At 52.2% G+C, this 11,935-nt stretch overlaps 2 protein-coding genes across 2 annotated transcripts; one reads left to right on the top strand and one right to left on the bottom strand.

Moving 5' to 3' along the window:
• Positions 1-1,615: 1,615 nt before the first annotated feature.
• Ccer2 (coiled-coil glutamate rich protein 2) lies at positions 1,616-4,153 on the top strand. Its single transcript, XM_021166055.3, has 5 exons — positions 1,616-1,694; positions 1,899-1,939; positions 2,090-2,177; positions 2,467-2,990; positions 4,064-4,153. Exons 1-5 carry the CDS (start codon positions 1,616-1,618, stop codon positions 4,151-4,153), a joined length of 822 nt encoding a protein of 273 aa, XP_021021714.1.
• Positions 4,154-4,452: 299 nt separating this feature from the next.
• Positions 4,453-11,890, bottom strand: Nfkbib (NFKB inhibitor beta). Its single transcript, XM_021166054.3, has 6 exons — positions 11,506-11,890; positions 7,421-7,526; positions 6,996-7,329; positions 5,590-5,678; positions 5,240-5,509; positions 4,453-4,614 (listed from the first exon to the last, which is right to left on the bottom strand). Exons 1-6 carry the CDS (start codon positions 11,682-11,684, stop codon positions 4,513-4,515), a joined length of 1,080 nt encoding a protein of 359 aa, XP_021021713.1. The 5' UTR covers positions 11,685-11,890; the 3' UTR covers positions 4,453-4,512.
• Between the last annotated feature and the right edge of the window lie 45 nt (positions 11,891-11,935).

Raw genomic sequence — 11,935 nt, 5'->3', positions numbered from 1 at the left:
TGCTCAGAGGCCCCCGTCTGGACTCCATGTCACCTGCACTCACATGTGTACATACCCACCGCCACATATGCACAAATGCTTTTGAAAAGAACATTGCAGCCTGGCAGTGGTGGCGCATGCCTTTAATCCCAGCACTTTGGAGGCAAAGGAAGTGGATTTCTGAGTTTGAGGCCAGCCTGGTCTACAGAATGAGTTCCAGGACAGCCAGGGCTACACAGAGAAACCCTGTCTCAAAAAAACAACAACGGAGCTGGAGAGATGGCTCAGTGGTTAAGAGCACTGACTGCTCTTTTAGAGGTCCTGAGTTCAAATCCCAGCAACCACATGGTGGCCCACAACCACCTGTAATGGGATCCAATGCCCTCTTCTGGTGTGTCTGAAGACAGCTACAGTGTACTCATATAAATAAAATAAATAAACTTTAAAAATAAAAAAGAAGCCATAAAACTTTCTTTAAAAAACAACAAACAAACAAACAAAACCAACAACAACAAAAAAAAAGAGAAGGCAGCAGCTAGCCGAGGCTGTCTCCAGCAAGACCCTGTCTCAAAGAAAGAAAACCAGATTGCTGGATATTATCTGTGGTGGTTCACATTTTGTATTCCCAGCATTTTGGAAGCTAAGGCAGGAGGATTGCCATAAATTGGAGGCCAGCCTGGGCAATATAGAAAGACCCTGTCTTTAAGAGAAAAAAAAAAAAAAAAAAAAAAAAAAAGGCAGGCAGAAAAGTTACTTGAGACTTGGTTGGTGGCTTGTGGAGAAAAGTGCTGTGCTAGCGTGACCTTACTTCAGACCCTTGGAAGCCACACAAAAGCTGTGTGCTCTTGTAACCCAAGCACTAAGTGGACAGTTGGATCACAGGAACTTCCTAGTTAACTGTGCTATCCCAAAAGTCTAGCTCCAAGTCAATGAGACAGTTGGATCACAGGAACTTCCTAGTTAACTGTGCTATCCCAAAAGTCTAGCTCCAAGTCAATGAGAGACCCTGTTTCAAAAAATAAAGAGCAACACGGGAAGACACTTGCCATTGGCGTCCGGTCTCCAGACGTGCATACGCCACACCACACAAGCAGTCCTGGTGTGGCATGCAGCACTGTGAAGTTCCCAGTGCAGGGCACCGCCCAAGCACCACCCCTCACATATTTCATCCTCACCCCAAAGCGCTGGAGTGGATTGTCACCAAAATCTAAGAAAGCGTCTTGAGCAATTGTCCCAGCACTGAGCAGCTGGTGGGTGATGGAGCAGGGACTTGGGCCAGAAGGAACTCCCACTTCTGGGGAAGTAGATTTAGAAGGATCCACTTTCCAGATGAGGAGAAAGAGCCGAGAAAAGGAGAGTTGCCCAGCTCCCACGTGAGTCTCTGGGGAGACCCTCCCCAGTCCGTGCTCCTGAGCCAGAAGCCCAGAGGGGTGCATGCTTAAGTGTGGGTTCCTATGAATAATTGAGGTTCCTAGAGTGCCCCACAGCTGTCCCCTCTCCCTGAACCGGGGAGGGGGCGGTGATGACGCCATTTCCCCCTTGCGGGCGGGGGCGGGGGGGGCACTACACCTGGGTTATAAGGCGCTAGCACTGGCTGGCTGCCCAGCAGAGAGGTCCCGGGTCCGAACTCCCCACCATGCTGCTTCGTGCAACCACCTCTGCAGCGCTGCTGCTGCTGCCTCTGCCCCCGCTGCTGGCATTGCTGCTGGGGGCTGGTGAGTCCAGGGCCCACAGAGGGATCGGGTGGCAGGGAAGTTTACACCTAAGGTCGGGCTATAGGTGGACAGCTGAGGGGAACATGGGAACAGCACACCTGGAAGGTGCCGGTCCCCGGGCTGTGGACCGGGGTGCCGGTGGTGGGGGAGGGTGGGGTGTTGGGATCAGTACCATGAACAGCACCCGTTTTCTTCCCTCCACAGCCTCTTCAGCTCCGCTGATGCCTAGACCCTCCAAGGAGGAGGTGAGCAGAGTCCTTTCTTGCCCTCCCCATCCCGTTGGGTCCCTTCTGCACCACTTCTCCCTGGATCCCCACCTCTTTTGATCCCGTAGCCACTCTTTTCCCAGATCCCTTGCCCTTGCCCTCTCTCTGACCGTTCATCCTTGCCCCCAGCTAACCCGCTGTCTAGCAGAGGTGGTCATGGAGGTGCTGACACTGGGCCAGGCCCAGCGAGGCCCCTGCACAGCTCTGCTCCACAAAGGTAAGGATGCTCCAGTTGCGTCTCAGAACCCCAAGATCCCGTTCCTACCTCCCGACTGGCCCGCAGTGCATGGTGGAAGGGTTCCCTGGCCTGGGTTAGTGTGTGTGGTACTACTCACAGCCCCGACTGTGGTTCAAGAACCTGGTTCCCTTGAAGCTCCCTGCAGGACAGAGACTGAGCAGAGAACGTTTGCAGCCCATGGCTCCCCCTCAGTGCTAAGCATAATGTCAGGAAGGACTCAACTCTCCAGGACAGTTTCTCAAAGAGCATCCTATCTTTTCCCTGCCAGAGATATTCGAGACAGAGCCCCATAGCTGTGTGTCCCCTGAGGAGGAGAAGTTGCTGGGTGAGGACTTCAACAAGCAGGAGTCTGGAAAGATGAGGTCCAGCCAGGAGATAAGGGATGAGGAAGAGGAGGAAGAAGCAGAGAGGACCCGCAAGTCTGAGGTGCAGGCACAGGCGGTCCACACGAAGCTCCACAGCCAGCTTCACCAGGAGGAGCAAGAGGAGGAAAAGGAAGAAGAGAAGAGCATGCCGGGGAAGACCTCTGAGCATGTGTGGAAGCAACATCCAGAGGGAGGCCTCCAGAAGCGGGTGGCTGAGAAGGCCAGCGATGAAGAGACCGCCCAGTTTCAGGCAGAGGAGAAGGGCATGCAGCCCCTGGGCGGAGGCCGAAATCTGTGGCAGGGGGCCGGGAGGGTCGGAGGAGAGAGGCGAGAAGAGTCCTCGAAGCATCGCCATCACCTGGAGCAGCCTGGCACCAAGGCTAAGCAAGAGGAAGAGGCAGAGGAGGAAGAGGCTTTGGAGCAGGAGGTGAGAGGAGAGGGCACTCCAAGGCTCCAAGGGAGTCTCCTGGTGCCGAACCGCACAATGTGAAATCTACCATGATGTGGGTCAGAGCAGCCAAGTGTGCACCAGGACTAGGGAGCAATGCCCGAGCAGGGACAGTGACCAGGAAGACACTGCTAATTACCCAGAAGCACTAGAGTTAGCCACCATTATCTGTACCAAGCGAGTCAGCTCCCACTGAAGCTAACAGCTGCGCTCTGGTTCACAACGCTAGTGACAGAGGCCACTGACTAGGCCCTGCCAAGGTGAATGTCCCAGCAAGATGGCTCAGTGGGTACAGACGCCTGCTGCCAAGTCTTGCGGCCTCGGTTCAATTCCTAGATCCCAGGTGGTGGATGAAGAGGACTGACTGCCACAGGTGGTCTTCTGACCTCTCCACACATGCTGCGGTGCGCGCGGGTGCACACACACGCACACACACGCGCACACACACACACACACACCCTAAGTAAATGTGTAAACGTTTTTTGTTTTTGTAATTATGGGCTGAGAGATGGTTTAACAGTTTAACAGTCCCTTCCAGAGGACCCAGCTTCAATCCCAGGATCCACATGAGGACTCTGTAACTCCCATTTCCAGGGGATCATATGCCCTCTTCTGGCCTCCCTGGGCAGACATGTGATATAAAGGCAGGCAAACACCAATTGTTAAAAATTAATTATCACCTCAGTTGGGAGCAGCAATCAAAATAGCCATCACTTCACAAATGGTCCACTTAGGGCTAGGCACATAGGTTCGTGGTAGAATGTATGACTAGCATGCGCAGGCTGTAGATTCACTTCCTAGCATTGCTACATAAACCAGCTGTGACGACACACATCTCTGGTCCCAGCACTCACGAGGATCCAGAGAGCAACGTGGCAGGCAGGCTGTGTGAACCGCCATGCTGCTCGGGTGGGCAAGCAGAACTTTGGGCCTTGCAGAAGCAGGGATGGCGGCCCTCACTGATTATGACACACAGCTAGGACGGGATGTCAGGCCGAGCTGCTATTCACAGTGGCCATCGAGGTGGTAACCATACTTCTGATCTCCCCCAGGAACACGATGTGGAGCGGCTGGAGCGCATGCAGGAGCAGTTAAAGAAGGCTACGGCCATGCTAGGGGAGGCTCTCGGGAGGGAAGGCTGACCCCACGCCACTCCTTCCCCACACTCCCTGAGGCTCAGGACTGTTGACCTCAGAGCCCCCTTTCACCGGGCATTCTGCTCCACTTCCAACTGGTAGGAACTGGAAGCAAGGATGTGCCTGAGAACCAAGCCTGAGAGAAGCCTATGGGCAGGGGCTGGGCTCCGGCTGACTCAGGACCCCGCCCCACCCCTCCATCCCTGAGTGAATAAAGCACAAAGCAAAGTACCCGGGCTCACATCACACTTCGGCTCTGGAGGGTCGGGACCTGAAATAAGCAGGAAGGCAGGGTCAGTCTGGGCTCTGGTTGTCAGGTCTGCAATTTTATTAAATTGGAAATTATATTAATATTAGCACTTAAGTCAGGCGGGGTTGGGGTCATCAGGAAGAGGTTTGGATGCCGGGGAAGGCGGTAGCCGGTTTTGGCTCCTGCCACTGTGAACCACGATGTCATCATATTCATCCTGGGAACAGAGAGAGACACACAGGGTCAGGCAGCTGCCACCTGGCCCACTACCCGGGTCACAGCACCCAAAGAATGGGTGTCACTGTGAAGCCAGTGTTCTCACTCTCGGCACACCACACTGGCGGCCACAGCTCCGCGCTGCTTTCTCCCACCACTGCATGGCTCTTCTCCCCGTGTTTCCGCCTCACCCACCCCTGCCTGGATGGGCTGTCGCCTGGGTTCTTCAGTAATGCTCCCCCCCCACACACACACACACTGGCTGAGGTCTTTCCCTACCATCAGCAATCTAGACACTCTGACCAAGGTACAACCTACACCGCTCTCCATCTGCTGCTCCCAACGTCACTCCCCACACAGGGTCTCACCATGCACCCCTTGCTGGCCTCAAACTCACATCCACTACCTTTGCCTCCTGAATCCTGGGATCCTAGGCTAAAGGTGTGTATCACATGACAGATGGCATTAGCTGTCCAGCTGCCACTGCCACCCTTGCCCAAGTCTATGACCATTCCCCACATCTCCTCATGTGTCCCTCCTCTGGATTCCCTGACAGCATCCATCTGGTTAGGTCTCATTGCTGATTTACCCTGACCCTCCGGCTGGCATACCCACTCCCAACTCACGCCCTCATCTCTGTTGTCACTGTCACTGTCGCTGCCGCTGCTGCTGCAAGGGCTAAGCTTATCGTCCTCGTCCTCAGGTTCAGGGGCCCCATGTGCACGGAGGAGGCGTGCAAGGATGGGGTTGGGCCGGAGCAGGGCACTGCCAAGTGGGGTGCGGCCCCCATACATGCGGGCGGTGGGGTCAGCACCAGCCTTCAGGAGAAGTTCCAGCACGCTGGCTGCCTGGGCTTCTACTGCCAGGTGCAGAGGGGTCCGGCCACACGTAGGCTCCTGCGGGATGTGCCAGAGAGGTCAGTGAGACTGAAGAGGGGACAATGCCTTCCCCACACTGGCCCACCACAGTGTCTTACCGGTTTATTGAGGTCGGCTCCGGCATCCCTGAGCAGCCGGACCATCTCTGCATCTTTGTGGATGACAGCTACATGGAGTGGGGTGTGGCCTGGGGACAGAGCAATTGGTGTCAGATGATGAGGTAAGAAGCCTTGGCTCAGGCTAGAGAGATGGCTCAGTGGTTTAGAGCACTGACTGCTCTTCCGAAGGTCCTGAGTTCAAATTCCAGCAACCACATGGTGGCTCACAACCACCGGTAATGAGATCTGATGCCCTCTTCTGGTGCATCTGAAAACAGCTACAGTGTACTTAACATATAATAAATAAATAAACCTTTAAAAAGAGAGAGAGAGAGAGAAGCCTTGGCTCTGTGTTCATCTTAGGGAAGGGCCATGTGAGCTAAGGATGCCAAGATGTCAGGTCCCAGGGCTGGCTTCTCAAGTCCTTCCTAGGTATGCATACAGGCTCCTGAATTCCAGGTGCCTTAGCAGCAAGCGGGTGCAAGCCTAAGTCTGCTGTGTCTGGGATCTACAGGGTAAGAGGCCGGGGACTCTGAATGAAAGCACACGCACACGATCTGTGGAGCAAGCCGCCAAATCTTTGATCTTCCTCCACAAAGAGCAGAGGCCTGACCAGCATGCACAGCCCTTGAGTTTGAGCCCCAGAACCATAAATAAAACAAAAGATACAATGACAATAACAGTAAAAGTCCCCAAAAGGGCCTGGGGATCAGGACTCTGGCTACCAGATGACCTCAGTCTAATCATGAGGCGGGGCTGAGAGGGTAACCCGCATCCTCTGCCCCTGGCTGGGGACATGGGATGGATACTCTCATCATGGTCAGGCTGGGCTGGTGGCTCATACTTGGAAACAATTCTGGAGGGAAGTCACCTTGCAGGTGGGTAACCCCGGTTTAACCACTGTATCCTGGCAAGTCTGGACCTGTGGGTGACAGGTCTGGGTTATCAGTGGTCTGATGTCTAGACCTGTGGGAGAGGGGCCCTGTACGTCCAATTCTTAGTACTCCTGAGACTGTGTGGAGGGCCTTAGTCCAGATGCTAGGATTTACGGAGCCTAGGGATGACTTCCCAAGGAGCTAGTTTTGTTTTGAGGGTTTTTTGAGACAGGGCCTGAATTTGACCTCATGATGTTTCTGCCACCCAAGTGCTGGGACTGGGTGTTTGTTTGAGACGGCCTCAAACTAGCTAGACAGCACCAAGGATGACCTTGAACTCCTGATCCTCTGGCTTCCAGAGACTGGTGTTTATGCCGGGGATTGAACCTAGGGCTTTAGGTATGCCAGATGAGCACTCCACCAACCAGGGTATGTCTGAGGCCATTGGCTACAACTCAGGTTGGGTGAGAGGAACTGGGAGCCTGGGACTGGCCAGGAGCTCACATCTTCCCCAGGGCCTGGGGCTCTCACCATCATAGTTTTCAGCTTCTAGCTGTAGCCTCCAGTCTTCATCACGCGGCTCCTCTTCGTTCTCTGGGTTGGGTTGGGAATCCACGGCAGCAGGGGCATGGCTGGTGTCTGGGGTACAGTCCTGGCTCTGAGTGAGGTAGGTATCTGAGGCATCTCTTGGGTGACTGGGACGGGGCTGGAGCAATACGCATGCGCACGTGTGTGCCCTGACCCGGCAGGCCAAGTGCAATGCCGTGTGGCCCCCTCTTTCAGTCACCAACACTCCTGCACCGGCTGCATACAACTTCTCTACTGTAGATGCCTCCCCAAGGATGGCTGCTAGATGCAGGGCTGTCTATAGGGATAGAGAGAAGGGGTTAGTTAGGGCCACACTGACAATCCTGGACCCACCCGGCTCCCTACAGCACACATCCCCAGTGGCTCACTTGGCCTAGGTCATTCTGCAGGTCAAGGTACTCGGTGCCGGCGGAGAAGCCCAGGAGGAAATCCAGGAAGGGCTCATGCTGATGAATCACAGCCAAGTGCAGGGCTCTGGGGACAAAAGGCAGAGGTCAGTGTCACAGAGTGTCTACTGTGTGCTACAAACTGTGGCCACGGTTGGAAACATGTCAGTGTTCCGGAGAGTTGAGGGCAGAAGCTAATCCAGCAACTTTGGCTGGTTGCTCTGTGTTCTGAGCTAAGACAGGGTCTTCATAAGTGGCCCTCCCTGACCTTGAGTTCAAGCCCTCCTACCTCAGCCTCCTGAGTAGCTTGGCTGACAATAGACATAGTGATTTCAATAGCCAATAGGCCCAGCTACCAAATTTGTTTCACCTGTGTTAACTAAGTAACATAATCAGGTGTAGTAGCCCTAATTCCAGCATCTGGGAAACCTGAGGCAGGAGGATTGTTAGTTCAAGGCCAGACTGGGCTACATGGTGAGTTCTAGAGCAGCAGGGTTAAACACTAAATAATGAGATTCGATCACACATACATACATAAGTGCTGGGCGTGACGGCCCATGTGAGAGAGGCAAAAGCTGTGGATGTCTGAGAATCGCTGGCTAGCCTGATCTGCATGGTGAGCTCCTGGTCAGCTAGGGCTACACTGTGAGACCTGTCTCAAATAATAATACGGTAATAAAGTGAGGTACAATCGAGGTAGACAGCCAGTATGGATCTCTGTCCTCCACACATAGACACACACATAGACACAGACAAGCTGGGTATGATGGCTCTCACCACACACATACACAGAGACACACACACACACTCAGTGTAGCTCTAAGAACAGACCTTCAAATTACATAAAGCAAAAGCTAACAAGGAGAAGAAGCAGCAGACGAATCCATAGGTGTGGTGACTTCACTAGGTCTCTGTCACCAACTGTTCCAACAAGTAGGAAAGCAGGAGCAAATGAACGGCAGGGCTCTGTGGTGGCTGCTGCCCTGCCTTCGCAGTCATGAGGACTGAACCTAAGGTAGCTAGCATGCAGGACGCTCGCTGCCACTGAGCTACCTGCTATTGGTTCCCCTCATTTTGAAGTAGGGCCTCGCTGTGAGTGTCCCCAGCCTGGACTTGAATTCCCTCTATTCCTCGGCAGGTCCTGACCTTGAGCTCCTCCTGCCTCAATCTTCTTTGTAGCTGGAACCACACGCCCAGCTTTGAACAACACTGCTAACCAACATTCCCTCTAAGTCACACGTTGTCAAAATGAATTCCATGGGCACACAGTTCCCGAGAGCACTCGTCCAGCACTCAGAAGGCCCTGGGTCTGATGGCCAGCACTGCAAGAAAAAAACTAGAGACCGCAAATCAGATAAAACATGTTCTCTGCCCGCAGTAAAATGAAATTTAAAGCTGGTAACAGAGAGATCTGGAAATGCCTCCAAGCGTGGCAAGTGAGCACACTTCTTCATAACCTACTGGCCAAAGGGGAAACCAAGAGAAATTAGAAAATATACTCATTTATGCAAAAATAAAAAACAATATATCAGAAGTTCTCCACAGGGAATATTTACAGCATTCCAAGCTCATTAGAAAAGGAGAGAGATGAGCTGGGCAGTGGCTTGCTTGGTAGACTGCTAGCTTAGCATGCATAAGACCCCGGGATCAACCCCAACTCTGCATAAACCAGGCACGCACCAGCCTGCCCAGAATCCCAGGCACGCCTTTAATCCCAGCACTTGGGAGGCAGAGGCAGGCGGATTTCTGAGTTCGAGGCCAGCCTGGTCTACAGAGTGAGTTCCAGGACAGCCAGGGCCATACAGAAAAACCCTGTCTCGAAAAAACCAAAAACAAAAAGCAAAAAACACTTGTTGTTCTTGCAGAAGACCCAGGTTTGATTTTCAGCACCTACATTGTGGCTCACAGCCATCCCTAACTCCCGTTCCAGGGGATCCAACAAGCACAAACACAATCCACATACATGTATGCAGGTAAAACATTTATACACATAAAGTAAAATTATTTGGGAAGCAGGGGCAGACATATCTCTGAGTTCAACGTCAGCCTGTTCTACATAGAGAATTCCAGGACAGTCAAGGCTACACAGAGAAATCCTATCTCAAAAAACCAAAAATAAATAAAATAAATCAAAGAAAAACTTCATAATGTGTAGACAGAATCTCTCATAGTCAACACGTGTCAATAAAAAAGCATACGGCCAATGAGCTGAAGCAGGAAATAGGAGGTGGGACACTGGCAGGAAAAGAAAGGATTCTGGGAAATAGTGAGAGAATAAAAGGAGACACAGGGAGAGACACTGGAGGAGTCACTGAGAGAGACGCCGAGAAAGACGATGCTAAGGAAGAAGCAGGCCCGAGACTGAAGGAAAACATAGAATGATTTAAATGGGTTAAATAAGTTATGTGTTAGCCATGGAATGGGCCAAAGCTTGTAGCCAAGGCATTTATTAATAAATAGTTAATGCCAGACTCCTTATTGTTGGGAATTAAGTGGCCGGAAGAAAAGAAAACAGATTCATTTTTTTTTTTACAGTAGTGTTCAAGGCTAGCCTGGGCTACATAGTGAGACACTGACTTAAAAGCGGGGTGGGGTTGGAGGCTGGGAAATATTTTGCTAAGTAAAGCACGGTGGCCTTAGTTTAGAACCCACATAAGAAAAAGCTGGGTGTGATTGTAAGTATTTATAGTCCCAACACTAGGGAGAACCCTGGAATGGAGCACAGTGGTGCGCACCTTTGATCCCAGCACTCCGGAGGCAGAGGCAGGTGGCTCTCTATGAGTTTGAGGCCAGCCTGGTTTACATGGTGAGTTCCAGGCCAGCCACCCTGTCTCAAAGAGGAAGAGGAGGGTAGAGAGCAAGAGATGACCGCTAAGGCTCTCAGGCCAGCTAGTCTAGCCTACGTGCTCAGTGCAGCCCGTGTACACACACACACACACACACACACACACACACAGGAGCTGGAAGCAGAAGAATGAAAAGTTCAAAGCTATCCTCAGCTACAAAGTAACCTCAAGGCTAGCCTGGGCTACATGAGACCATCAAACACAAACAAACAAGAAAGGAAGGGGAAGGATAAAGAAAGCACAAAATCCAGACCCAGAGTAACCAGAGGGAAGTTATAAAGGGACAGGAACCATCAAAGTGGAAAGTGAAAACTAAGAAAACTACTCCTGGCTCTTTAAGATGGGTGTTTGTTGGGTTCCCCTCATGGGTCAGGCACTGAGTCACTGGGCATACGCAATAAGCACAAAGGACAAGAAAATCCCGGGTACAATCCCTTAACGCACGCCCTCACCACAGCCATCCCTTCTCCCCAGCTTATCTACCAATCAACATTTCCTACTCTTTAACCTGTTTTCAGTCTCCCTCTCCTCCTTTTCCTCTTTCCTCCTTTTTGATACTGGGTCCTTCCAGGCTGTCCTCCTGCCTCAGCCCCTCGAGTGCCGGGATGACAAGTGTGTACCATCACACTCAGCTAAACTAAAACCAGGGATTGGAAGGTGGTAGTTTGGGAGAAACATTTGGCTAACAGAGGAATCTAGCCTCATAGAGTTTCTACATTTTATGTAGCTCTGGCTGGCAGGGAACTCAATCAGGTGGCCTCAAATTCACAGAGATCCACCTGCCTTTGCCTTCCAAGTGCTGTGAGAGCCATGACACCCACCAGCTCAATTTCTTAACTGCAGGGTCAATACTGGACATGTCAGCATCAGAGACTCAGGGTCAAGAACTAGTTTTGAAATCAAAATCTGGCTTATACAAGAATAGCCAAAGACTACGTCTAGAAGTAAGAGGTCAGAAGATGTGGGAACTAGAGTGGTCAGAAAGATTCAGATCCGATTTGGGGATCAGGAGCTCAACTTTAGAGTTCAAAAAGGTGAGACACTTGACTGTGTGAAAGCGAACCAGTCTCACAATTTAGTATTTGGGGGTTAAGGGTCAGGAAGTCCAGCATCGGAAATCAAAAGTTAGGAACGAGACGATACGAAGTCACAGGAATTGTAGGCTAAAGGGGACTCAGGTAAGATCCCAGGGCTCAGTCTAGTAATTTAAGGTTTACTCACGTGTCCCCATCCTCAGTGACGTAGCCAAAGACTAAGGGCGCCCACGACAGCTCTGGACCAAGCTCTGCGCCCAGACCTGGTCCTCCGGGAGCCGCTGCGTCGGGACCTAGAGAGCCCAGGCCGCTGTCACACCATTCATCGGCATCCGCAGTTTTCCCCAAGCACGCGACCCCGGCCATGGCCCCAGCCACCTCGGGTGGCCCCCTGTGGTCGCCTGCCTGTCGCTGGGCTCTGCGATGAGCTCCAGTGCTTCCGCCCTATCGGGAATTCCCCAACACGCCCCCTCATATACCCAATCAAAATGTTTTACATAGCTACACCCCGCCCCTGTACTGCACCACAACCAATCAGAAAAATGAGGTGGACATTCGCTAGCTGAGTTTCCCCACATTTTCCAGACGCCCTTTATTAATATGGCCGCCGGCGCCAG

This window comes from Mus caroli, unplaced genomic scaffold, assembly GCF_978045245.1.
Source record: "Mus caroli unplaced genomic scaffold, Mus_caroli_1 scaffold_8, whole genome shotgun sequence".
NCBI classification, from domain to species: Eukaryota; Metazoa; Chordata; class Mammalia; order Rodentia; family Muridae; genus Mus; species Mus caroli.
This window is presented reverse-complemented; position numbering and strand designations above follow the sequence as displayed.

Excerpts from the sequence above, each read along its gene's own strand:
- Ccer2 (XM_021166055.3), top strand. The coding sequence starts at position 1,616 with ATGCTGCTTCGTGCAACCACCTCTGCAGCGCTGCTGCTGCTGCCTCTG. Across the intron at positions 1,940-2,089 it reads CTAGACCCTCCAAGGAGGAG|CTAACCCGCTGTCTAGCAGA; the intron begins GTGAGCAGAGTC and ends CCTTGCCCCCAG. Across the intron at positions 2,178-2,466 it reads CACAGCTCTGCTCCACAAAG|AGATATTCGAGACAGAGCCC; the intron begins GTAAGGATGCTC and ends TTTCCCTGCCAG.
- Nfkbib (XM_021166054.3), bottom strand. The coding sequence starts at position 11,684 with ATGGCCGGGGTCGCGTGCTTGGGGAAAACTGCGGATGCCGATGAATGG. Across the intron at positions 7,330-7,420 it reads TGCAGAATGACCTAGGCCAA|ACAGCCCTGCATCTAGCAGC; the intron begins GTGAGCCACTGG and ends CTATCCCTATAG. Across the intron at positions 5,679-6,995 it reads AGAAGCTGAAAACTATGATG|GCCACACCCCACTCCATGTA; the intron begins GTGAGAGCCCCA and ends CTCTGTCCCCAG.